General features: G+C 44.3%; 1 protein-coding gene across 1 annotated transcript in view; it reads left to right on the top strand.

Annotated features, from left to right (window-relative positions):
* Nucleotides 1–26,598, top strand: part of cpxm2 (carboxypeptidase X (M14 family), member 2) — a 222,156-nt gene that overhangs the window by 49,167 nt on the left and 146,391 nt on the right. The window contains exon 3 of the mRNA XM_070875011.1: nucleotides 5,451–5,560. Coding sequence (XP_070731112.1) covers nucleotides 5,451–5,560 — 110 coding nt within the window. The remainder of the gene's footprint in view (nucleotides 1–5,450; nucleotides 5,561–26,598) is intronic.

The raw sequence follows: 26,598 nt of genomic DNA, 5'->3' as shown, positions 1-26,598 counted from the left end.
AATACCTTTCACAACCTCAGAGTGTCCCAAAGTGCTTTACAGCCAATGAAGTACTGTTGAAGTGTAGTCACTGTTATAACAGAGGAAACGCGGCAAACAATTTGGGCACAGCGAGTTCCCACAACAGTATGATAATGACCAGATAATCTGTTTTACTGATATTGGTTGAGGAATAAATATTGGCCAGGACACAGGGGAGGACTCCTCTGCTCTGGTTATGGAAACTACCAGTGTGACTAGTAGCGACAACACATCCTCAAATCAGGATATAGCCGTAGAAACTTCGGGAAATATACAGCAGAGAATCCCAGGACTAGATTTTCTTCTTGTTTTCTTCCTGTTTATTGGTAGTCCTGGAACAGCCAATGGAGGAAAATGTGGCAGAGAGGCATGTGGAGATTGCCACTCCTGAAGCCTGTCTGTACTGGGCCCAGATAAGGGAAGTGCACAACTGTCATTAATTGTGTTTTTATGTGTATCCAGCCAAAAGTTCAATTAGATAACACGTTATCACATCTTTTACAACCAATGGATTATTTAAAAAAAATGCATTCTGGGGATATGAACGTCACAAGTAAGGCTAACATTTATTGCCCTTCCACAGTTGCCCTTGGAAAGGTACCAGTGAGCCTTCTTAAACCACAGCAGTCCTTGTGGTGAAGGTGCTGCCATGGTGCTCTTAGGCAGGGAATTCCAGGTATTTAACCCAGTGACCACGAAGGAATGGTGACAAATGTCCAAGCCAGCATGGTGTGTAACTTGCAAGGGAACTTTGAGATGGTGGTGTTCCAGGCCTGGATGACATTCAGGCTTGGGCTGATAAGTGACAAGTGACATTCACACCACCCAAGTACCAGGCAATGAGCAACTCCAAAAAGAGAGAATCTAACCATCCCACCTTGACATTCAACAGCATTACCATCGTCAAATCTCCCACTATCAACATCCTGGGCGTAACCATTGACCAGAAACTTAACTGGGCCAACCACATAATTACTGTGGCCACAACAGCAGGTCAGAGGTTGGATATTCTATGGCGAGTGCCTCACCTCCGGACTCCCCAAAGTCCACCATCTACAAGGCAAGTCAGGAGTGGGATGGAGTACTCTCCACTTGTCTGGAAGAGTGCAGCTCCAACAAGACTCAAGAAGCTCAACACCATCCAGGACAAAGCAGCCCACTTCATCAGACCCCATCAACCACCTTAAATACTTCACTCCCTCCACCACTGGCACTCCGTGGCTGCAGTATGTACCATCTACAAGATGCACTGCAGCAACTTGCTAAGGCTTCTTCGACAGCACCTCCCAAACCCGTGACCTCTACCACCTCGAAGGACAAGGGCAGCAGGTGTATGGGGACACCATCACCTGCAAGTTCCCCTCCAAGTCACGCACATCCTGTCTTGAAAATATATCACCGTAAAGGGTACAAAGGGTGCAGAATTCCTAAAATGCATTCAGGAGAACCTTTTTAGCCAGTATGTAGCAAGCCCAACAGGGGAGAGGGCGGTTCTGGATTTAGTTTTAGGGAATGAAGCTGGGCAGGTGGAAGGAGTATCAGTGGGAGAGCATTTAGGTGTTAGTGACCATAATTCAGTTAGATTTAAGGTAATTATGGAAAAGAACAAGGATAGACCAGGAATAAAAGCTCTAAATTGGGGAAAAGCCAACTTTGCTAAGCTAAGAGGTGATTTCGCCATAGTGCACTGGAAACAGCTACTTGTAGGTAAATCAGTGTCAGAGCAGTGGGAGGCATTCAAGGAGGAGATCCAGAGGGTTCAGATCAAATATGTACCCTTAAAGAAAAAGGGTGGGACCAACAAATCTAGAGCCCCCTGGATGTCTCGGGACATATAGGGTAGGATAAAGACAAAAAGGGAGGCTTATGACAAATACCGAGAGCTAAATACGGCAGAATCTCTGGAGGGGTATAGAAAGTGCAGGGGTGAAATTAAAAAGGATATTAGGAAAGCAAAGAGAGAGCATGAAAAATTCTTGGCAAGGAAAACCCAAAGATGTTTTATAAACATATTAAGAGCAAGAGGATAACTAAAGGGTAGGGCCTTTTAGAGACCATGAGGGTAATCTGTGTGTGGAGGCAGAAGATATGGGTCTGGTTCTTAATGAATACTTTGTGTCTGTTTTCATAAAGGAGAGGGGTGATGAAGACACTGCTATCAGTGAGGAGGAGTGTGAAATATTAGGTGAAATAAACATAGTGAGAGAGGAGGTATTAAGGGGCTTTAGCAGCTTTGAAAGTAGATAAGTCCTCAGGTCCGGATGAAATGTATCCCAGGCTGTTAAATGAAGCAAAAGGTGAAATAGCAGAGGCTTTGACTATCATTTTCCAATCCTCTCTGGCTTCAGCTATGGTGTCAAAGGTCTGGAGGACTGCTAATGTGGTACCTCTGTTTAAGAAGGGAGAAAGGGATAGACCAAGTAATTACAGGCCAGTCAGCCCAACCTTGGTGGTGGGAAAATTATTGGAAAAAATTCTGAAGGACAGGATAAACCTTCATTTAGAAAGACATGGAATAATCAAGGACAGTCAACATGGATTTGTTAAGGAAAGGTCGTGTCTGACTAACTTGATTGAATTTTTTGTGGAGGTAACAAGGAGGGACGATGAGGGTAGTGTGTTTGATGTAGTGTATATGGATTTCAGTAAGGCTTTTGAAAATGTCTCACATAACAAACTGGTCACAAAAGTAAAAGTCCATGCGATCCAGGGCAAAGTGGCAAGTTGGATCCAAAATTGTCTCAAAGGCAGGAAGCAGCAGGTAATGGTTGAGGGGTGTTTTTGTGACTGGAAGGCTGTTTCCAGTGGGATTCCATAGGGCTCAGTACTAGGTCCCTTGTTTTTTGTGGTATGTATCAATGATCTAGACTTGAATATAGTGGATATGATTAAGAAGTTTGCCAATTATACTAAAATAGGCTGTGTGGGTGATAATGAAGAAGAAAGCTGTGGACTGCAGGAAGATGTCAATCAACTCGTCAGGTGGGCAGAACAGTGGCAAATGGAATTTAATCCAGAGAAGTGTGAAGTAATGCATTTGGGGAGGGTTAACAAGGAAAGGGAATACATATTAAATGATGGGACACTGAGAAGTGTAGAGGAACAAAGGGATCTTGGAGAGCATGTCCACAGATCCCTGAAAGTAGCAGGCCAGGTTGATAAGGTGGTTAAGAAGGCATACAGAATGCTTTCCTTTATTAGCCGAGGCATAGAATACAAGAACAGGGGGGACAGGGGGAGTTATGTTTGAACTGTATAAAACACTAGTTAGGCCACAACTAGAGTACTGCATGCAGTTCTGATAACCACATTACAGGAAGGATGTGATTGCACTGGAAAGGGTACAGAAGAGATTTACGAGGAAGTTGCCGGGAGTGGAGAATCTTAGCTATGAGGACAGATTAGAAAGGCTGGGTTTGTTTTCCTTGGAACAGAGGAGGCTGAGGGGAGACCTCATTGAGATGTATAAAATTATGAGGGGCCTAGATATAGTGGATAGAAAGGGCCTATTTTCCTTAGCAGAGGGGCCAACAACCAGGGGCATACATTTAAAGTAATTGGCAGAAGATTTAGAGGAGATTTGAGGGGAAATTTCTGCACTCAGAGGGTTGTGGGGATTTGGAACTCGCTGCCTGAAAGGGCAGTAGAGGCAGAAATCCTCACCACATTTAAAAAGTACTTGGATGTGCACTTGAAATGCTGTAACCTGCAGGGCTATGGACCAAGAGCTGGAAAGTGAGATTAAGCTGGATAGCCTTTTATTGGCTGGCATGGACATGATGGGCTGAAATGGCCTCCTTCCATGCTGTAAATTTCTGTGATTCTATGATTCTATGATTCCTTCATCGTTGCTGGGTCTAAATCGTGGAACTCCCTCTCTAAAAGCATTGTGGGAGTACCTTCACCACACGGACTGCAGCGGTTCAAGAAGGCGGCTCACCACCACCTTCTCAAGGGCAAGTAGGGATGGGTAATAAATTCTGACCATGCCAACGATATCCACATCCCAGAATCTAATTTTTTTTAAATTCTTCTATGTGATGGAGGTCGTGAATTTAGGAGGTGCTGTCGAAGAATCCTTTTGAAGTTTGTTTACTGTTATTATGTAGGTAAACATCTGTAAGGAAATATAGGTTTAGAAGATATTTGGGAAAACCAGTCCGAAAGAATTAATAATTGCAGCCTTGCCTGGAACTGTGCATTCACCTTGAACTGCTACAAATGATAATAAGCTTTTCCAGTCTAACGAATATTCTATTTTTTCCTTTGTCCAATCTACAACCTCTTTGATTAGTTTATAATATTGGGCCTTGGTAGATTACATTTAATTTCTTAGCTTCGATAGGCCACGGTTACATTCATTCCTCTAATTAAATTAATAAAGAGGACAATGTTTTGAGACGTAATTGCAGTCAGTAAGGCCATTGGTTTCAAAGTCTGCAGGATGGGCCATTAACCCAGGGACAATAGAAGCTTGTGATGAGACTGAAGACAGAAATAAGCGGGGCCTGTGTATGTACATCGTCAATATGATTGGGTAGGTTACGTGAAGTATGGGAGAAAACGAGATTGTCCGAATCCTGCTGTAAGTTCCTGTTTGTGGGTATAACCAATGGGCTTGGGCCCACTCTCAGTGTGGAAGATTCAACAGTGAACACCTGGAGAGTTAACGAGGATGAATTGTAGGGGAAAGTCGAACAGGAGGAAAATCTTGTAGCCGAGGAAAACCAGGATAATATTAATCTCAACTGCACCTTGTAAACTGCTGCTCAAATACTGTAATGTATTAAGTCTTATATGAAATAAGTACCACCACTGTTACCAATATGGTGTGAGCTTCAGACAGTTGGAAAGAATCCAAAAGGGCTATAAATGGCAGCCAATCTTGTACATAACAAGGTCCCAGCAGCAACAAATGAATGAACCATCGGTTAATCCCGTCTGTTGGGTGGTAACGATTGAGGGAAAACTTAGCTGGGACACTGGGAAATCTCCCTTCTCTTCTTTACATCCTGTCATGATCAGGCAGATGAAGCCTTAGTTTGACATTTCATCCAAAAGACGACACTTCTGAAAATGCACACCCCCCTGAGTACTGCACTGAAGTGTCAGCCGAGATTATGTGCTGAGGTCCTGGAGTGGAGCTTGTGCCCATGACCTGACTCAGAAGTGAGTGCAGCACCATTGAGCCAAGCTGGAAAAAAAGATAAAGCAGAATAAGATATTTTTGGCTAACTTTTTATTTTATAAAGAGATTAGTTTAAAAGAAAGTTTGCTGCATCCGATGTAGCTTTCCAAACTGTTGTCACATTAATAACCGAAAAACATTTCAAACAGAGTGAATCAGTAAATGGCAGAGATAGACTCTGTTAAAGTGCTTAGTATTGATATATTACAGGTTTGAATTATTTCCTTCCGTTCTTTCACAGAATGCCCTCCTCTGGGCTTGGAGACATTGCGAATTGATGATTTTCAGCTCCATGCATCTACTGTCCAGCGTTATGGTTTGGGGGCTCACAGAGGCAGACTGAACATCCAGGTATGTGTTTAAAAAGAACATTTAAGTTTTGTATGGGCGGGGGGGGGGATTTCTTCAGCCTTATCAAATGCCAAGTAAGTAATATATCAAAGAAGCAATATCAAAGGAAATCCTAGTGTAGGGCAAGTGGAAGGATTTAAATCAATATCATTCCTCTGTCATTTTATCTTCTTAATTGAGTTCAAAATAATTGTATTTAATGGACTGTATGGGCAGCTCTTTAATCAATTCATTTTAATGGACAAACACATTGAGATGCTGTAGGGAATAGAGATTCCCTTACAGTGGGCATGTAGCAAAGGAGCAAGAACAGTTAATTGGCTGTTTGCAAAGCATCGTTAGGAAACACACGATGAATACTCTGCAGCACGGGGGGAACAGTAACATCGGAAGAATGGCCTGTGAACAATCTGTGAGCAGTACAAAGCAACTGCTTCCACCTCTGCAAATCAGATGCTGCATGGGAATCCCCTTTCCTCACATCATCCGAACACAACCACTCTGTTAAACTGGGTGGATACAGGGTCCCTGTGGAGTTCTGTAACTACTGTTTTATTTTTACATAATCCAGAAAGAAAAACAGCAAACAGTATTCTTCTAAACCAATGTTGCCAGTGGTTACCTGTGCCCCGCAGAAGCCCACATTGGAAATTCAAGTATGTGCTGCACCTGATTTTCTGAGTGTTGCTTTAAATGGTCAGAAATCATGCTCAGCATGTGCCCACATTTCCAAATTGCCCCCCAGCCCCGGTGCGTGAGGCTTCCCACTGGCAGCTCAAAGTTGGAAAATGATCCCTGAGAAGTGTGCTTTTTGAGTCTGTGCTCTACATCCTGGCCTTGAAATTACACTGTGGAGCACCTGTGAGTCAAAGCATCCTTCTGGAATTTCTCGACACTGTTTTAGCACAAGCATTAACCTATTAAACCAAATATAGAGGGCAAATAGAATTCTGGGTTTCACATATAGCACCATTGAACAGTGGTATAGTGGTTAGGTTACTGGACTAGGAATCCAGAGGCCTGATCTGAAGACCTGAGTTTAAATCCCATCATAGCAGCTGGGAAATTTAAATTCAGTTAATTAAACAAATCTAGAATAAAGGAAGAAACTAATATCAGCAATGGTGACCATGAAACTGCTGGATTGTTGGAAAAACCTATTTGGTTCATTCATGCCCTTCCTATATATGTGACTCCAGATCTACAGCAATGTGGTTGACTCTTAACAGCCCTCTAAAATAGCCTAGTAAGCCACTCAGTTGTATAAGGTGGTGGTATTCAAGGGCAATTAGGGATGGGCAATAAATGATGGCTTTGCCACTGATGCCCACATCCAATGAATAAAAAATATATAAAGGCAAGGAAGTGATGTCAAATCTGAAGACGACACTGGTTCAGCCACAGCTGGAGTATTACATGCAGTTCTGGGCACTCTGTTATAAAACGGATATTAAAGTCATTGAAAGGGTGGTGAAGATTCACTGAACTGACCCCAGGAAAGAGAGACTATAGTCACAAAGAAAGATGTTAAAAATTGAGGCTTTTTTCACTGTAAAAGGCAAATTTAGTACTGTTTTTTCAGAAGCTTTGGAGGTGATAAATAGTGAAGGACTGTTTTTCCTGATTGGTGAATCAGTAACAAAGGGGCATTAGAGTTGGAATTTTTCCCAGAACAATGAAGAGGAAATGAAAAGGATTATACAGGATTAGTAGAATATGGAATGCTCTACCACAGGGTTATTGAGGCAAAAACTAGAACATCTTTTAAGAGGAAATCAAATAAATACTTAAAGGAAGAATATAAAAGGATGTGTGGAAAGAGGAGGAAAATGGACTTAGAATAATTAGTTCCACTTGAAGGCATGATGGGTCAAATGGCTCCTCCTGAATATCATTTCAAAAGTTTCTATAACATCACTGCTCAATTCAGATGAACATCTTCAATGTTGGTAATTTCAAGGCACATGAGTTCTGTGTGAGAAGGGGTTTCTTAAGTTATTGTCTAAATACAACTGTCTCACCAGCTAAAACAAATGGGTGAGTATTGATTGTTCTACATTAAATGAACTGGGGGAGAAATTCGGCTGCTTTGCGCCTCTCGTTAGCGCCTGGAAGGTGGGGGGTTGGAGCGATACCGGGGCGCTAAGGGGTTAATGACCGGATGCGGTGAATTCAGCCCACCCACGAACTTCAGTGCCAGTTTAGTGTTGGCGCTAACATTTGGAGCCTCGGCCTCGAGCGCCTCGCAGATGGTGACATCATAAAGTGTACAGCACCTCGTTACCGCTCTGGATATGAAATTGCCTCCTGCCCCCTGCTGTGTTGCCAGGCATCAGTAACGGCAGGAAGAAGAAGCGTTGTCACCTCTATTGACTGTGTGGGGAGTGCTAATTAAAGACAGTGGTCTTCAGGTAGGCCAAACTTTATTCTTTGCACCAGTCTGGTGCCTGCTGAAAGGTTTTGATGCTTCATTGCTGCGAGATGGCCAAGCCTTCCACTCTCTGAGAGTGTTTTGGGCTGGAATGGCAGTCACACAGGTCGCCTGGCAACACAGAACTGAGCAGAAGTATGTTGTGCACCATCATTGGTCTTTCCCTTTAAGCGAGGGAAACAACCTCTGATGACAGGAGCATTGCGTTCCACATTGATCAACACTCTGCCACTACTGCCCTGCTCTCGCACTTGAGCACCCTAAAAGAAGTGTTTAGCGCCTGATTTAGCGCTCCACTTCCCTCTTGGAGTGGAAAATGATTATTGTTTGGCCATACTTTTCCCAGATTTCAAAAGTTATTGCCCCAAATGGGGCATTACAGAATTTCTAATCCACTGTTTTATTGGTGAAGTGTAAACGACATTTGTTTTCTCGGTACAGTTTTATATATCAGTCATTGCAATCAAAGTTGCTTCATTCTTCACATATACCTGCCACCTTTTCAGAAAAATGATACTGGCGATCTTACCTTTATATTAAGCAAAAAATGTCCATTTGAATTGGATGTCATTGATTACTTGCTATTTTGGTCCTCGGTGCAGTATGTCCTTTTCAGAGTAATTTTTCAATCGCTGCTGAAACCTTAAAAGACTCAGCAAACAGCTTCTGCGGATCAGTCTGTGATTTAGTTTCAAATAATTTATGTATAAAGTGAAGAATTGGCTGGAAACCTTAGACTGGTATTAATGTGAAATGTGATCGACATATTGAATTTGGCAGCTCTCTGTCTTTCTCACTTAGTTAAAACAAAAAGCAGTTTAAAATTGATGAAACACAGAGCCAAAGTAATAGTAGGAGCAGCCACAGCAGCGTTGGTTATAAGGTGATGAAATCTAACTCAGGCGGGAGTCCAAAACGGACAGTCGCGAATCTGTAACCCATTATACAACCCCCACCACCCATTTCCCCAAGTCAAAAGGAGGGCATAACATGCAGTCGACTCGCAACCATTCTTTTTAACACATATCGAATCCACCACCCAATATACACCCAGGGCCGGATTAAGGGCCTGATGGGCCTGGGGCAAACTGATCCAAATGGGCCTGTGGGTTATGTTTGTTCATGTTCATTACATTACATATATGATTCTGATTTCAGTATGAAAACATAGGCCAGTATATTCAACAATGAAAGCATGTATATCAAATGCATAAATATAATAACAAATTACTACGGTGGACTTATACTATAATATATCATATATTTAATATATATTTTATATATTAAATATATTATATAATAACACCGTTAAATAATTACACAGATAAATAGTAAAGATCTTGGGGACGAATTTGTTCAAGGCCTCCGCCCGCCCAAAGTGCCGCCGATGGCCGGCAAGATACCGGACGATACTTTCGGCGGGGTGTTCATCGCCGAGGTCCCTCGAAGGTCGGCAGGCAGCAAATGAACGACGTACGCCGCCAATCTGGGCGGCAGCGGGCGGGAGCTCTCATTCTCGGCGGCAGAGGCGCTTGCCGCCCAAGTGCCGCTGAGGATGGAGTCGGGCCCACGGAGGGTCGAACAGCTGAAAATAAAAGTCATCAGGAAAAATTTAAAAGCTATCGGAAGACCTTCAGGGGACCCCATCGAGGTAAGTCGCTGTGGAATAAAAAAAAAAAAAAATGTTGACGAACCTTTTTGTTCCGGATCTTCAGATTTACCGTCGGGGACTGATCAGCCTCCATCCAGCGGACCGCCCTTGTTCTGGCGCCGACTCCCGCCAACTCCCACCCGCATGAATATGGGAGCTCGGCGGGTGGGAGGTCAGCTGTGCCACTTGACTGTCCGCTGACGTCAGCGGGCGGTTCCTGGCGCTCTCCCCTCCCGCTCGCTCCAGGTCGCATCGATAGTGGCACTGGGCAGATCTTGCAGAGGAATGTCGGCGGCAGTGGGCCGAAGTTGATAAATTTTGGCCCCCTTGTCTCTGCAAAAATAGATATATACACGTTAGATCAATAAACAATATTTTCTTCGGTTTTGTTTTTCCTCTCTTATTGTCTATTCTATTCAGCCTTTTTGGGAGGCCTTCTATTTTTTTTCCTCCATTTATTTGGTGGGCCTTTGTTCTTTGGTGGGCCTGGGGCTGTAGCCCCATCCACCCCATGGTTAATCCGTCCCTGTATACACCCCCTTCAATTTTCTTTTTCATTGACTTCAATGGTATAATGTGTATAATTGGACGGTCCATCCGATAACGCCGAGAGTTAAAATTACCCCCAATAGTATTACAGCAGTCTCAGCAATAGAAGCAAAGAAACATAGAAATCTACAGCGCAGGAGGAGGCCATTTCGGCCCATCGTGTCCGCGCTGGCCGACAAAGAGCCACACGGCCCTCGGTCAGCAGCCCTGAAGGTTACATATAAACCTATGAACAATGAACAATGGGGGGAAAAGTAAAGAGCACCCAGCCCAACCAGTCCGCCCCACACAACTGCGACACCCCTTGCATTGAAACATTCTACACTCCACCCCAACCGGAGCCATGTGATCCCCTGGGAGAGGCAAAAACAAGATAAAAACCCAGGCCAATTGGGAAAATAATCTGGGAAAATTCTTCTCCGACTCATCGAGGCGATCGAAACTAGTCCAGGAGATCACCCTGGCCATATTTGATTCGCTGAGTACTTACCATTGTATCTGTGCCAGCCAACAAGAGGTTATCCAGTCTAATCCCACTTACCAGCTCTAGGTCTGTAACCCTGCAGGTTATGGCACTTCAAGTGCCCATCCAAGCACCTTTTAAATATGGTGAGGGCTTCTGCATCCATCACCCTTCCAGGCAATGAGTTCCAGACCCCACAACTCTCTGCATGAAGAAGCCTCCCCTCAAATCCCCTCTGAACCTTCCACCAACCACCTTAAAACTATACCCCCTCATAACTGATCCTTCCACCAAGGGAAATAGGCTCTTGCTATCTACTATATCCAGGCCCCTCAAAATTTTGTACACCTCAATGAGGTCTCCTCTCAGCCTCCTCTGTTCCAATGAGAACAAACCCACCATATCCAATCTGTCCTCACAGCTAAGATTCTCCATTCCAGGGAGCATTCTAGTAAGTCTCCTCTGCGCCCTCTCTAGTGCAATCACGGTCTTCCTATAATACGGCGACCAGAACTGCACACAGTACTCCAGCTGTGGCCTAACCGGAGTATTATACAATTTAAGCATAACCTCCCTGCTCTTGTATTCTGTGCCTCGGCCAGTAAAGGCAAACATTCCGCATGCCTTCTTAACCACCTTATCCATCTGGCCTGCTACTTTCAGGGATCTGTGGACAAGCACTCCAAGGTCCCTTTGTTCATCTACACTTTTAAGTGGCCTACCACCTAATGTGTATACCCTTTCCTTATTAGCCTTCCCAAAGTGCATTACCTCACACTTCTCCAAATTAAATTCCATTTGCCACTGCTCTGCCCACCTGCCCAGTAGATTGATATCCTCCTGCAGTCCATGACTTTCCTCTTATCAAACACACTGCTAATTTTAGTGTCATCTGCAAACTTCTTAATCATACTCAATATATTCAAATCTAGATCATTGATGTATACCATAAAAAGCAAGGGTCCCAGTACTGAGCCCCGAGGAACCCCACTGAAAACAGCCATCAATCATTACCCTTTGCTTCCTACCTCTAAGCCAATTTTGGATCCAACTTGCCACTTTGCCCTGGATCCCATGAACTTTAACCTTTGTGACCAGTCTACCATGTGGGAACTTATCAAAAGCCTTGCTAAAGTCCATATATACTACATCGTACGCACTACCCTCATCGGCCCTCCTGGTTACCTCCTCAGAAAATTCAATCAGGTTAGTCAAACACGATCTTCTCTTAACAAATCCGTGCTGACTGTCCCTAATTAATCTTTGCCTTTCCAAATGTAGATTTATCCTGTCTTTCAGGATTTTTACCAATCCAATGGTTTTGCACTTCTGTTGGCGATCTGATCGATGGGAGCGGAGAATCCAGCCTGGGCCTGTACGGTTTATGAGTCCTGCACCAGCTGAGCAGGATTGATATTATTTGACTTTACACGGTGTGGTCAGATGGTTTAAATATGCTCCACCTGGCACAAAGTGTACGACATGCTGGGAAGAGCAGGGGGGAAGGTGGAGCTGAAGCCAATGAAAGGCTGCTGTGGAGCACTGGCAATATTTGTGGAGGACGGGGAGGATGACAGCTGTTGGAGAGCATTTGGCCCATTTATGAACAAAGTGTTGAAAAACTGGCAAGTTGTTCATGTTTCCTTTGTTAATGTTAGTGAACAGCCTGAGTGGAGACATCTGATTTCTGAACCAACACTAGCAGTTAGATGATACAATGGGGATGAAATTGGTGTGGGCGGTAACACAGAGCGGACAACAGAAAATCGACAGCATGTTTTACACCCATTAAAGTCACTGGAAAAGAAAATCCAACAGACTGTAAAACAGGCTGCTGATTTGCTATCGCCCATTTTGCGCTACTGCCCGAGACCAATTTCACCCCCTATACCCTGAAGGAGATTTCCGTTCTTGAGTTCATCATAAAATTGTCAACAAAGATAAACAAAAAAAAAAAGAGTTTCTGTTTATTCCTGAGAGACGCCAGTCAATTCCTGCAGGATAGTCTGCCGTGTTAAATGCTGTTAAAACACTGTGGCAGCGATTTGAATTTCGTACTAACATTCACTTGTTGTTGTACTTAGCAACAATGAGCAGACTCAGTTTAAGCAGGAAGAATAATTTGCAGGAGGAGAATTTCCCTATGCTCCTGACACAGACTTGTACTAAGGAAAGCGAAATTGGGCATTGGCAGCTTGTGATTTTCCTGCATTAAACGAAATGGTTGGAAAATTGCAGTTTATGAGTATGTGCACCCAGCAGGCACAGGTCTGCAGTGGAAAATCTCCTCTGATTACTATTAAAAAACCATAGGAATGTCCCTCTTATACCCAGATGTTGAAGAAGCTCTGAGCAACTCGACTGCTAGACTTATCAGTGGAATGAACCACCATTGTTAGTATACACATTAATGCCAACTCTCGCGAATTAGCGATTTTTAATTAAGATTTAACCGAACTCTCAATCTCGCAATTCAACAGCGAATTCTCCTGTTTTTTTTTACCTTGGGGAATGATGCTGGGCGGGAGTTCAACAGCACGGTAGTGCTCTGATTGGTCAGTGTGTGGCACCACTGCTCAGCATCGGCCACGGAGATTGGAATGTTCCTGGGATTGGAAATGGAACTGAAACGGGGATTGGAACCTTCGGTAGTGGGTGTTCCATTCATGCACCGCATGTACCATGCGCATCCCTCTTCACACGCACCCCGACTCGTGGCTCGCGTTGCTGGGGACCTGGCCAGAGGCAGAACGGCGGTGAGCGGACATACGCATCGTGTTATCCCTCGGCCCCCCCGCCAGTTCTCCCTCGGCCCCACAATCTCTCGATCCCACAATCTCTCGGCCTCTGCAAACTCTCTCTCGGCCCCCACAATTTCTCTCTCTGCCCCCACAATCTCTCTGCCCCCACAATCTCTCTCTCTGCCCCCTCAATCTCTCTCTCTGCCCCCACAATCTCTCTCTCTGCCCCCACAATCTCTCTCTCTGCCCCCACAATCTATCTGCCCCCTCAATCTCTCTCTCTGCCCCACAATCTCTCTCTCTGCCCCCACAATCTCTCTCTCTGTCCCCACAATCTCTCTGTCCCCACAATCTCTCTCTCTGCCCCCACAATCTCTCTCTCTGCCCCCACAATCTCTCTCTCTGTCCCCACAATCTCTCTGTCCCCACAATCTCTCTGCCCACACAATCTCTCTCTCTGCCCCCACAATCTCTCTCTCTGCCCCCACAATCTCTCTCTCTGCCCCCACAATCTATCTGTGCCCCCTCAATCTCTCTCTCTGCCCCCACAATCTCTCTCTCTGTCCCCACAATCTCTCTGCCCACACAATCTCTCTCTCTGTCCCCACAATCTCTCGGCCCCCACAATCTCTCTCTCGGCCCCCACAATCTCTCTCTCGGCCCCCACAATCTCTCTCTCTGTCCCCACAATCTCTCTCTCTGCCCCCTCAATCTCTCTCTCTGCCCCACAATCTCTCTCTCTGCCCCCACAATCTCTCTCTCTGTCCCCACAATCTCTCTGCCCACACAATCTCTCTCTCTGCCGCCACAATCTCTCTCTCGGCCCCACAATCTCTCTCTCTGCCCCCACAATCTCTCTCTCGGCCCCCACAATCTCTCTCTCTGCCCCCACAATCTCTCTCTCGGCCCCACAATCTCTCTCTCTGTCCCCACAATCTCTCTGCCCACACAATCTCTCTCTCTGCCCCCACAATCTCTCTCTCTGCCCCCACAATCTCTCTCTCGGCCCCCACAATCTCTCTCTCTGCCCCACAATCTCTCTCTCGGCCCCACAATCTCTCTCTCGGTCCCACAATCTCTCTCTCAGCCCCACAATCTCTCTCTCGTCTCCACAATCTCTCTCTCTGTCCCCACAATCTCTCTCTCTGTCCCCACAATCTCTCTCTCTGTCCCCACAATCTCTCGCCCCCACAATCTCTCTCTCTGCCCCCACAATCTCTCTCTCTGCCCCCACAATCTCTCTTTCTGTCCCCACAATCTCTCTGCCCCCACAATCTCTCTCTCTGCCCCCACAATCTCTCTCTCGGCCCCCACAATCTCTCTCTCGGCCCCACAATCTCTCTCTCTGCCCCACAATCTCTCTCTCTGCCCCACAATCTCTCTCTCGGCCCCACAATCTCTCGGTCCCACAATCTCTCTCTTTGTCCCCGCAATCTCTCTCTCTGCCCCCACAATCTCTCTCTCTGCCCCCACAATCTCTCTTTTGGCCCCGCAATCTCTCTCTCTGCCTCTCTCTCTGCCCCCACAATCTCTCTCTCTGTCCCACAATCTCTCTCTCGGTCCCACAATCTTTCTCTCAGCCCCACAATCTCTCTCTCGGTCCCACAATCTTTCTCTCGGCCCCACAATCTCTCTCTCAGTCCCACAATCTTTCTCTCAGCCCCACAATCTCTCTCTCTGCCCCACAATCTCTCTCGCTCCCCCACAATCTCTCTCTCAGCCCCACAATCTCTCTCTCGGCCCCACAATCTCTCTCTCGGCCCCACAATCTCTCTCTCGGCCCCACAATCTCTCTCTCGGCCCCACAATCTCTCTCTCGGCCCACACAATCTCTCTCTCGGCCCCACAATCTCTCTCTCTGCCCCACAATCTCTCTCGCTCCCCCCCTGAGCTGCCACAGATGGAATGCAAGTGCTGGGTTTCCCTGCTCCACGAACTCTACTCTTTCTGTTTTGAGGCATGTTATTGGACAGCGGAAGAAAAGTTTCTCTGGCGACGGCCAATCAATGATGTCACATACAGCTGTCCCATTTAGGAATACAGTGCAACACGCATGCCTTCTGCACTGTAATGGCAGCGCACATTCAACAGCTGATACAGATGAATCCAAAAATATATTTTGCATTTAAAATAAAAACAAGCTCTTTGCCTGGTTAATGCGTGAAAGGTAACAAGTGAATCAAGCAAAATTACAGTTTATATCACCTTAAAACAGTTATGTAATTATGTCAATTTAATACTATAAACATGAGTGAGATATTTCAGATACTCTATATGAAATAAACAAAAGATGTGTAAGATGCTAAACAGCCTATAATGCAGGCAATGAGCTGCGGAGCGAGCCTGTGGCTGTCACTCCAGGATCAGGCCTGTGTACTGAGTCCAGATCAATATCATTAGCACCGTCACACGCCTCACTGAGTCTTTGAGTCTTTGCAACACCGGGCATTAGAAACTCTTTATTTTGTTTAGAATACAATAATTTTGTGCTTACCTGATACTGAAAAATCAGCTCCACCGCCCCTCTGGACCACAAAAGGAATTTCCAAACTGTGATAGATTCACAGAGCCACATACACACAAGTCTTCAAGATGGCAGCAGCTCCCGGAACTCTCTAGATGTCTGTGGAAGTCTGTGGAAGCTTTTTCAGGTGACCTGACTGTTTATTAAACACTCTGGTGCAGTAACACAATACGTTCACAGTGTGGAGCTACAGACATTACACTTCTCCCTCCTTAATGAAGAAGTTATTATAATAACAATCATCATACATAACTTGCATGGTTATACATAACAAAGGATATGGACTTATTTTGCCATATTTACAAATTAAGCTTAACCATTTGTTTTCTGTTTCGAAGAGGATACCTTCAATCTCGAACAGAACCTTCCAAACATGGTGTTGAATCTGAACTCAATCGAGGCTGATCCTGAGGAAAGTTTTCCTCCAAGGGATGCTCTTGATTTCCATTTGAACTCACTCTAACTTCCGACTGTTTGTTTTCCTGACTCAGACTCCGACTTAAATTCTGATTTTCTCTTGGACTTGTTTCCAGTATATTAGATGTAGGATATGCTACTGGTGTATCAAAACTATCTGATGAGTCAGAAATAATTGAATCATTCCCACCCTCAACTTCTTCCATGTCGGTAAGATATGATTAATGTGAACAAACCTAACCTGTGCATTATAAAACATCTTTACCAAATATGTGCGAGGGCCACATATCTTCACCACTCTTCCTAGTAACCACTTTAATCATTTATGGTGATGGTTCTTCACTCTCACCTTCTGATTTAATGTCACACCTCTCTTTTACACTACCTCTATCATGATTCTCTGTCTGTCTTAATTGTGTCTCTTCTACGGACTGTGCCAAGTTTGGTTTTAACAACAAAAATCTGGTTCATGGCTGTCGTTTGAGAAACAATGCTGCTGGTGTTCTACCAGTAGTTGTATGAGGAGTATTACAACATGTAATTAGAAAATTAGCCAATTTGTGATCCAATAGCAACTGTCTTTTCTTGAGATTTGGATCCAACATTTGTTTGATGAGGGCACGTTTTACAATTTGTACTGTGCGCTCTGCTGCACCATTCGAAGCAGGGTGGTACAGTGGAACCTTGGTATGTTTCACACCATTTTTGCTTGTGAACTGTGCAAATTCTTCTGAACAAAATTGTGGTCCATTATCAGAAACAATTTCTTCTGGAAGGCCAAATGAAGAAAATAAACTTCACAAAATGTCTAATGTTTTACTTGTTATTTTCCACATTGGAAACACCTCGACCCACTTTGAATGGCTATCAATCATAATGAACAATTGTTGTCTTTTTGCTCAGCAAAATCAATATGTAGCCTTTGCCACACCCTGGGAGGCCATTTCCATGGCTGTAATGGTACTGATGGTGGTTGCTTGCTTACCGATTGACATGTCGTACACTGACTCACGATGTACTCTATATCTTTAGGAAGACCTGGCCACCATAAGTAACTACGTGCAAAACTCTTGGTCAAGCACATTACCAGGTGCTGGTCATGGAGGTCTGCTAATAATTTGGACCTGAATTTATTTGGTATAACCACTTTTGCACCCCACATGATACAATCTTTATCGACTGATAATACATTCCTACGAATGAAAAATGGATGAATATCTTTGTTACCTGGTTTGGCCATCCATTTACAATATAATCATACACCTTTGACATCACTGGGTCACATTTGGTTGCTCTACCAATCTCTTCAGCTGTGACTGGCAGTTCATCAATGTATGAAAAATAAAACACTTCTTCCCTATCGGGTGTAACTTGTGACGGGGAAGAAAATCTAGACATAGCATCAGCATTACTGTGATCAGCTGATCATCTGTATTCAATATCTTATGTATATGCTGACAAAATCAAAGCCCATCTCTGCGTTCAGGCTGCAGCTAATGTTGGAACTAGAGATTTTGGATGGAGGATTGCTGTTGGGGGCTTATGGTCCTTAATGATGGTAAACTTACGACCATACAATTATTTATAGAACTTCTTGGCCCCAAAAATTAATGCCAAAGCTTCCTTTTCAATTTGGGCATAATTACTCTCACTGGCACTGAGAGTGCGTGAAGCAAAAGCAATTGGTCTCTCCTCCCCACTACGTGATACATGAGAGATCACTGCCCCAACTCCATATGGAGAGGCATCACATGCTAGCTTAATCTCCTTAGATATGTCATAGTAAACTAACATGGTGCTCTCTATCAAGTTGCTTTTACACTCCTTGAATGCTGTATCGCATTCTTTTGACCACTTCCAATGCGCCTGTTTTTTTCAACAGATCATTCAGTGGATGTAATACTGTAGCCAAATTTGGTAGGAACTTCCCATAATAGTTCAAAAGACCCAAAAATGATTGAAGTTCAGTGACATTTTTGGGATTGGATGCATCCAGCTTTCCCATGGTTGGATGTAAACCATCTTGTCTACTCTGTACCCTAAGTACTCCACTGAGTTTTGAAATAACTCACACTTACGAGCAGACACTTGTACTCTGTGCTTCTCCAGCCATTTGAGGACTTCGTTCAATATGTTATGAATTTGCTTATTTGGTGCTGAAATCAGTATGTTATCATACTACCCCTTCAATATCTTGCAAAATCTGGTTCATCACCTGTTGGAATATGGCAGGGGCAGAAGACACTCCAAACGGTAGCTTATTAAATTGATATAGGCCTAGAGAGTATTTATAGTCAAGCATGACTTGACTCCTCATCTAGTTCAAGCTGTAAGTAGGCATTTGTAAGATCCAACTTTCAGAAGATCTGCCCACCTGTCAGTGTTGTGAACAAATCTTCTATATTTGGCAATATATTGGGGACATTACCCTCTAGAACCTGGTTTATGGTTACTTTATAATCACCACAGAATCTTACCTTACCATCGGCCTTAGGTACAACAACAATGGGTATAGCCCAATTACATCGATCTATCTTAGAAATAATGTTCTCAGTCTCTAATCTTTTCAGTTCTTGCTCAACTTTCTCCTTGAGTGCATATGGTACAGAACATGGCTTGCAATAAACCGCATGGCTAACGTCCTTCTGTACCCTGACACTCACCTTGAAGCCTTGGATCGGACTGCCCATTTCGCAGAACACCTTTCGATAACTCTTGATAACATCATCCGTTGATGCAAATCTTATTTCAACACCGAAAATCTCACTCCAATCCAGCTTCAGTGATCCCAACCAATTTCTTCCTAGTAAGGCAGACTTGTCTCCTTTCACTACTATTAGAGGCAAGTTCTGAAATTGATCCTTGTAGTTCACCGGTACGGTGATACGACCTACCACAGGAATGTTCTCTCCCGAGTAGCCTCGCAACTCTATCTTGGATTTCTCCAATGGGAAATCATGCAATTTGTCGAGTTTCAGCGACTCCGGTACTACATTCACGGATGCACCAGTGTCGATTTCCATTTGTGTCTTGAATCCCGCAACATCTATGTGGATTTTGATACTTTTTGAATTGCTGTCTGTTAACCTCGTGCTCCTGATGACGTGTAACTCTAACATCTCCTCGTCCTGTTGTTGTTCTTCCATGCTATGTAGTCCCTTGGGATTTCTACTCATAGCTTTGAACGCTGGACTCATAGCTTTAAAACTGTTTACACTTCAGTCGCCATGCCTTCACAAGATGCTCAGTTTTCCTGCAGAAGAAACGCCCTGCCTTCACATATGGACAACTTTGAGCAATGTGTTGTCCCAGGCACCAATAGCAGGACTTCAGTGCTCTGTTAGAATTTCCAGTTTCTGAGACTTTGGGCCCCCACCGCCTCTTACTTTGAACCTGCAGGTGATTCACCTCGGTTGTCTGACGACTGAAAAGAGTATGAAATTCTTGGGAATATTAGTCGGCCATGCTCATTGACCTAGCTGCCTGACAAGCTATATCAAAAGTCAAGTCAGGTGTTGTCAATAACTTTCTTCTGATCGCATCATTTTTCATCCCACAAACAAAACGGTCCCACAATGCTTGGTTCTGAAAGTTTCCGAAATTACAGTGAATAGATAGCTTTTTTAATGCTACAATGGACTCACTGATATTTTCATCGGCCATCTGATTTCGTATACTGAAACGATAGCTTTCAGCAATTTCCAAGGGTGCGGGGTTGTAGTGCTGTTCCAGCTTAGGTAAAATCTCCTTAAGCACTGTGTCCTTTGGCTCGGCAGGCACCAGTAAATTTATCAGTGTTTCATACAACTCAGGCCCAGTTTCAGTTAAGAAAATCGCTCTTTTTCGTTCCAACACTGCCCGGTTCAGGTTTGCATTCGCTGGAACTTCGATTATATTATTTGCAGTGAAATACATTTCTAGCCGATCCACATACGCTTTGAACCTTTCCCGGTCACGTTTAAATTCTCCTAAATACCCCATCACTCCCATAGGTGCAGCCATTTTGACTCTGGCAGTTCAAACAGTGTGCTCGTAATTTACCTCGAATTTGTAGCTGTAATCAAAACAGAGAAGCTCCCAAAGTCTCTGTTGGCTGGCTGAATCCTTCACCAACAAAAATTTCAGCTTTGTTTTATCCGATTATCCTATTCTTTGGTGCCATTTGTGATAGATTCACAGAGCCACACTACACACAAGTCTTCAAGATGGCAGCAGCTCCCGGAACTCTCTAGAAATCTGTGGAAGCTTCTTGTCAGGTGTCCTGACTGTTTATTAAATACTCTGATGCAGTAACACAGTACGTCCACAGTGTGGAGCTACAGGCATTACAGAAATATAGCAACATGGTGTTAACAGGTAGGATTTATTTTTAAAACATTTTGTAAAGCTTTTTCAGATGCAGTAATATAGGGCTCAATTTTTTTTTGGAGCAGGTTGCTTTTTCTGGCCTAACTTAAAAATCCCCAGTTTCTCCAATCAATTTGCACCAGTGTAACTGAGTTAGTTATGAATTTTCTACGTCAGTTTTTTTTCAGCCAAAGGGGGCATAACCAGCCATCTACACCACTTCTGGCCATTTAGGGAAGTTTGGCCAGCTGAGAGTTACTCCAGTTCTGATTAGGCCAGCATATGTGGCCTGTTCTGAAAAACCTTCCCTAGAGTTAAGGAAAGCGGTGCAGCAGATGCCCAGACATACACTAAAATAATTGAAAAACACATAGCAGCAACTTACCTCCAACCCCGCCCGAAGGTTGTCCAGTCTCCACACACACAGGGAGGCTGTCCGGTTCCATTCTCAGTCCCCGGTCCACATGAGAGAGAAAGAGAAAGAGAGAGAGAGAGAGGTTGGAGGTAAGGTGATGCTATGTGTTTTTCAATTCTTTTAATGTATTGGGAGGTGGCTGTATGCGCATTGTGTCCCTGGTTACCATGGCAGCCTGCTCATTTTGGCATGAAGAGATCCAACGGGGAAACTTACAACACTTTTTTTTTGGCGTACTTGGGCCACAAAAAATCGGGCGTAACTCTTCAAGTACGCCAAAAAAATGCTTTGGGGAAAATTGAGCCCATTGATTTTGTAAAGCGCTGTGACCTGTTAGAGATTAAATAAAGCGACTATTGAGTTTTAGAAACGCACTGTCAATCTTTATTGGTTTATGTTTGAAAAAAATAGTAACTCATGATTTCTCATTAAATCTCATGATTATTAAGAGTTTGTCATGATTTATAAGATGGTGGGGTTGGCATTAGTGGATACAATATAATCGGGCTTCTGGAAATCTCAGTCCCCTTGGTTCTCTTCTTTTCCTCTCTTGCCACTAATTCCCCTCACTCCTTTCTCCCCTTTGCTGAAGACATTGGATGCAATCTTCATAAAGTGCCCACAATGAGGGTAAAGTCTACTGTAAAGCCACTCCACCCGTCAATATGTGCCGGCATGAGCCCTGGACCATTTAGAAGCCCGGGCCTTCATAGCATGCTGCCAGCGAGCTGTGGGTGTCAGGAAGACCTCTCCTCCTCATTGTGGACCCACCAAAAAACAAATCGAAAGCTTCCTGGGCCGTTTTTTGAGCGACCTCCAGCTTTAAGGCCACTGGTTAGGCCTGATACCACTGGACGAAATGTGCATGGCACAAATCCATATCATGGTCCTAGAACCAGCATAGAACTCCAATTTGCAAAATTAAGTAGGACCACGATTTGCATAATTAAGTAATGTCCCCCCTGTTTCAGGTGAGCAGGCTGCTTGCCCACTTACAGCCTCATCTGAAAACTGGCCCTTTGGTGTTAACAGGTTGCCAATGTGCCCCCTCCAGCAATTCTCATGGCTTTTCAGGCCAGAAACAAGCGGCCAGCAGTCCTTGAATTGTTGTTTGCCAGTCGCACCCTGGTACCTTGTCCACATGGCCATTCTTCATGGGTTAGCCTAAACAGTGAGATTTGGCAGGCTGTTTGACTGTGGTGGCATCACAGCTGCTTATGAGCCTGTCCTCCCACAACCATGTATGATGATGAGGAGCAGAAGTCTTCGCTGATTTTCCACTCCCTATTATTGGACCATGGAGGCCAAATGTAGCTGCCCCAGCTGATCAGGAATCAAACCTGGGACTTCTCGTGCTTGCATGGCTTAGCTACTCAGTGCCTTGACGCCGCTGAAGGAATGGAGAATACTTCTCTTACTACATACACACAATAATGTTGTTTCACATCACCATTACTCTGCATCCACCAACAGTTTGATATTTTTAATTATAATATAAATAATAAATAAAATCAGCATAATTTAGTATGTTAGTTCATAAACCTGATAATTGAGTCCTGAGCTTTATATAAACAATAGAGACTAAGGCCTGAAATCGGCGGCCACGGGTCGGTACGAACTGGGCGGCAAGTCTCCGCAGAGGGGCCGCCATTTTAGAAATTGACCTTTCTCAGTTTTGGAGCGGTGTAGGGGACCGCGCTACCCGTTTTCTTGGTGTGCCGTGCACGCGTCGACCCCTTCCCGAAATTGCCCCGTGGGAAATTGCCGCTTTTGAAAATTGCCCCGCGGGAGCGGCAGCGCTGCCGGTCAGTGCCACTGACAGCTTTTGCTGTCGGTACACTCTCTGTGGTTTGGCGGTGCGGTTGTCCTTAAAGGGGAGGTGGCGCTGCAGGCGACTCCATGTTCTTTTTTGACAGCCGACTGCCAGGTCGGGCCGACAATTATGCCCGTGGGTTCGGCCGGGCCACCAACAAGCAGCCCCTCTTGGGTGGCAGGTCCCTGGCCTGGTCAAAATCTTCCCTGGTGGCCCAGTGTTTGCCACTGAAGTAGCTGCAGAGTTCGCAGCGGCCCTCCCCTTTAACTGAAGGGGAGGGATGTTGTGACGCGCCAGCGCGATGACGTCATCAGCGCGGCGCTGATGACTTCGAGCATCGGCAACTCCGACCCGCCTCCACTTCCGGCGGCTAGCGATGGCTACTCTGACGTGATCGCACTTCCGCCCCTCTCCCCACACCAACACCACTTCAACCGGAAACATCACCCAGAAAGCTGAATTGCTCCGGATTGTCCCCCCCATGCATTGGGGCGGACAGGACACTTCAAGAGCGATAGGTGCGACTTGTTTCGGGCGGTGACAATTTCGGCCCCTAAAGATATAGAAACATTCTTAGTTAGGTATGTACTAATTGTCTACACATATACACATCACATGGTCACTTACAGTTATATTAGTATACATAATAATAATTGGTTTCTTACAAAGTAGCTGCCTGTTTTTGCTTTGTCAATTAAATGGACAGAACTAATTTGCAAGAATTAATTTCATACTTATTTTAGAATTTTGGCTGTTGAAAATATTCTGCATTGAAACCGTAAAGCTCGATAATTTCACCAAATAAGCAGAGACATGAATTCTAGTTTAAAGCTGCGCTGCAGCAGATCACTGTGATGAACAGCCCAGACACAAGCTCACATTGCAACTTGAAAACTATGCATGGAATTTATGTGTGGATAGAAATAAAACACATGGCCATTTAAAATAATTTTTACTTAAACAGGCAACTAAGTACTTTTTATGAATAATCACTTCAGATAATGGTAACTTTGTGTTAACCACATAACTCAGACTCGTAAAACATCTTAAATATGTTGGATGTTATATCCTTGTATCTTTGATTTGGCATAAACCTTGTGGTGTTGCAAACACAGATATATTATATTTCTTTGCACGTCATACATTTTAATGTCAAATTGAGTAAATCCAAATAGAGCAGAACTCAGCTGCTGCATCCTCAAGTTATTTTTAACAGCCTATAGCAAATGGCAATCCCGTTAGACAGTTTGCCCTGAGCTTGGACTGCAAAGATTTAATTTAGTTAATAGTCTGTCGTGTCACTAGGTGAAATCAAATTGTGCACAACAGTGTGATAAAAATCATGATTTTTCCTTAATTATTTTGAACATGAAGTATAAGGTCCTTCTGCTGTCGGAATTGAGGTGGGCTGGGACTTTGACCCACCATGAGGTCATGGTGATGACCCTGCTGTAAATTGCAGCTAATTTAAATTATATGGGCTGTATACATAGACAGGAGTTAGGCCTCTAAGAAAGAAAGAACTTGCATTTATATAGCACTTCTCATAACCTCAGGATGTCCCAAAGCGCCTTAGACAATTAAGTACTTTTTCAAAGTATAGTCACTACTGTAATTCAGGAAATGGGGCAGCTAATTGGCATACAGCAAGATCCCAAAAACAGCAATGAGGTAACGCCCACATCATCTGTTATTAGGTGTTGGTTGAGGGATAAATATCAGCTAGGATACCAGGGATAACTCCTCCGCTCTTCTTCAATATAGTGCCATGGGATCATTTACATCCACCTTTGAGAGCAGACAGGGCCTCACTTTAACATCTCATCTGAAAGACGGCACCTCCAATAGTGCAGGACCTCCTCAGTACTGCGCTGGGGTGTCAGTCTAGATTTTGTGCTCAAGTCTCTGGAGTGGGACTCAAACCCATAACCTTCTCACTCGCAAATGAGAGTGGTACCAACTGAGCCACAGCTGATACTAATGGTCCCTGAATGGCTGGTGCGGGTTTATCTAGCTGAGGGAATGGAGTGCTGGACCTGCATGACCTCCCAATGGAGATATGAGCAAGAAGGACAGGACGTTTGGAGCCAGGGTTCAGAGACTCACCAAGGATGTGGCAGATATACTGTGGATGCACGTGGATGTGACACTGAGTGTTACCTCCTTCAATCCCTGTCAGCGTCTCGAGGATCTAACTGGTGCTATCATGTCTGATCTTCTGCTGATCAGTGGCCACTCAGCATCTAGGATCCAGCACAATTGGCGTGGATAAAATCTGCTTTCATAATGCCATTCTCTCCCTCTCTGTGACCTTTCCAGCCAGGTCCATCAAACACCTGCTCATGCTGGAGGCAGGTTACAGGACCAGGGTCTCCGTTCAACTGCTGTGGTGATGCAACCTGGTGAAGAGTCCGCTTAGGACACAGAAGCATAAAGATGAATGCCACATTGATCCCAGGAGGCTCACGATGCAGCCAGCATCACTGGCATCCCTCACCCTCTAGTAACACCTTGGCCTACCAGGATAAGAACAGCACAGTGAAGCACTGGGGATGGGCATGGTAGTAAAAGCTCGCCCGCTCCATTTAAATGAGGCCCAGCCGTTAAAATGGGTTGGACCTTCCGCTGTACCTCGTGGTCGGTCACCCCTCATGTTCCGTCACCTCACTGCCCGGGAGTTAAAATGCCCTATCTAATGTAGCCCATTTTTAATCTATGCAATCAGGTTGAAAAATACATAATCACTAGTAGTAACACTACACTTGACTAGCACAATCAGTGGTTAAAATTTACATATATCGGGGCATATATACACCAAATTTGCTTAAGTTAGCACTTATCCCATTTTATATAAATGCATCATGCTTTTCTTCTGTGCTATGAATATATGTTTAGACAGAATAAATTAAATTAGAATGAAAAGACAAGAGCATTTGCATTCATTTTAAATTCGAACTTCAATATACTACAATTGCTAAATCTTTGGAAATCTGGCCCAGGAATTTGTTCACACATGCCCATTTTACAGGCGTGCAATGGATACCGAAGCAGCCAATATGGCAGTTAGTCTGTGCCACTTGCCATGTTGGTAAAGGCTCTAGTATAAGCATTCGGGATCCACGCATGAAACAGACGTTAGGTCAATTTGCATATGTAAATAGGCGACTCAAGGCAAGTTTTGAGACTCCTTCCGAAATTGGGCTGTCCTGAATGGAGGTTGTGCCTGGCCTACTGCTTTCAGGATAACCAGGTCTACCTACAGCCTAACCAACAGCCCTTAAAGGAGGCTCTTACCAAAAAGGTACATTTTGTTAAAATAGACTTAGCTGAATATGCAGCCGGGAGCAGCAGTAGTGTTCCTCCCGACTCTACAGCAGGTCTGAAGATTGTTACTGGTCCCCTCACGGCCCTATCTCAATGCCCCCCATGACCTAGGCCAATACTATCCTATTCTATCTTCAAAACTCTACATTAGAATTTTACTTGGGGCATAAAATTATCCAAAAGGATCAGTAATTAATTTTTTTGTAACTGGCTGGGATTTAATGATTGGAGAATAATTAAGTGCAGTTAACGATCTCATAGCTATTATATCAATTGTTGCTGGCAGGAGTTGCTTGATTTTTGTATGTGTAGCAGTTAAGTGGTGAGATATCATTTAAGTTATTGTCTGTCATTATTATTTAC

The sequence above is a fragment of the Pristiophorus japonicus genome, chromosome 3 (genome assembly GCF_044704955.1).
Source record: "Pristiophorus japonicus isolate sPriJap1 chromosome 3, sPriJap1.hap1, whole genome shotgun sequence".
NCBI lineage: Eukaryota > Metazoa > Chordata > Chondrichthyes > Pristiophoridae > Pristiophorus > Pristiophorus japonicus.
This window is presented reverse-complemented; position numbering and strand designations above follow the sequence as displayed.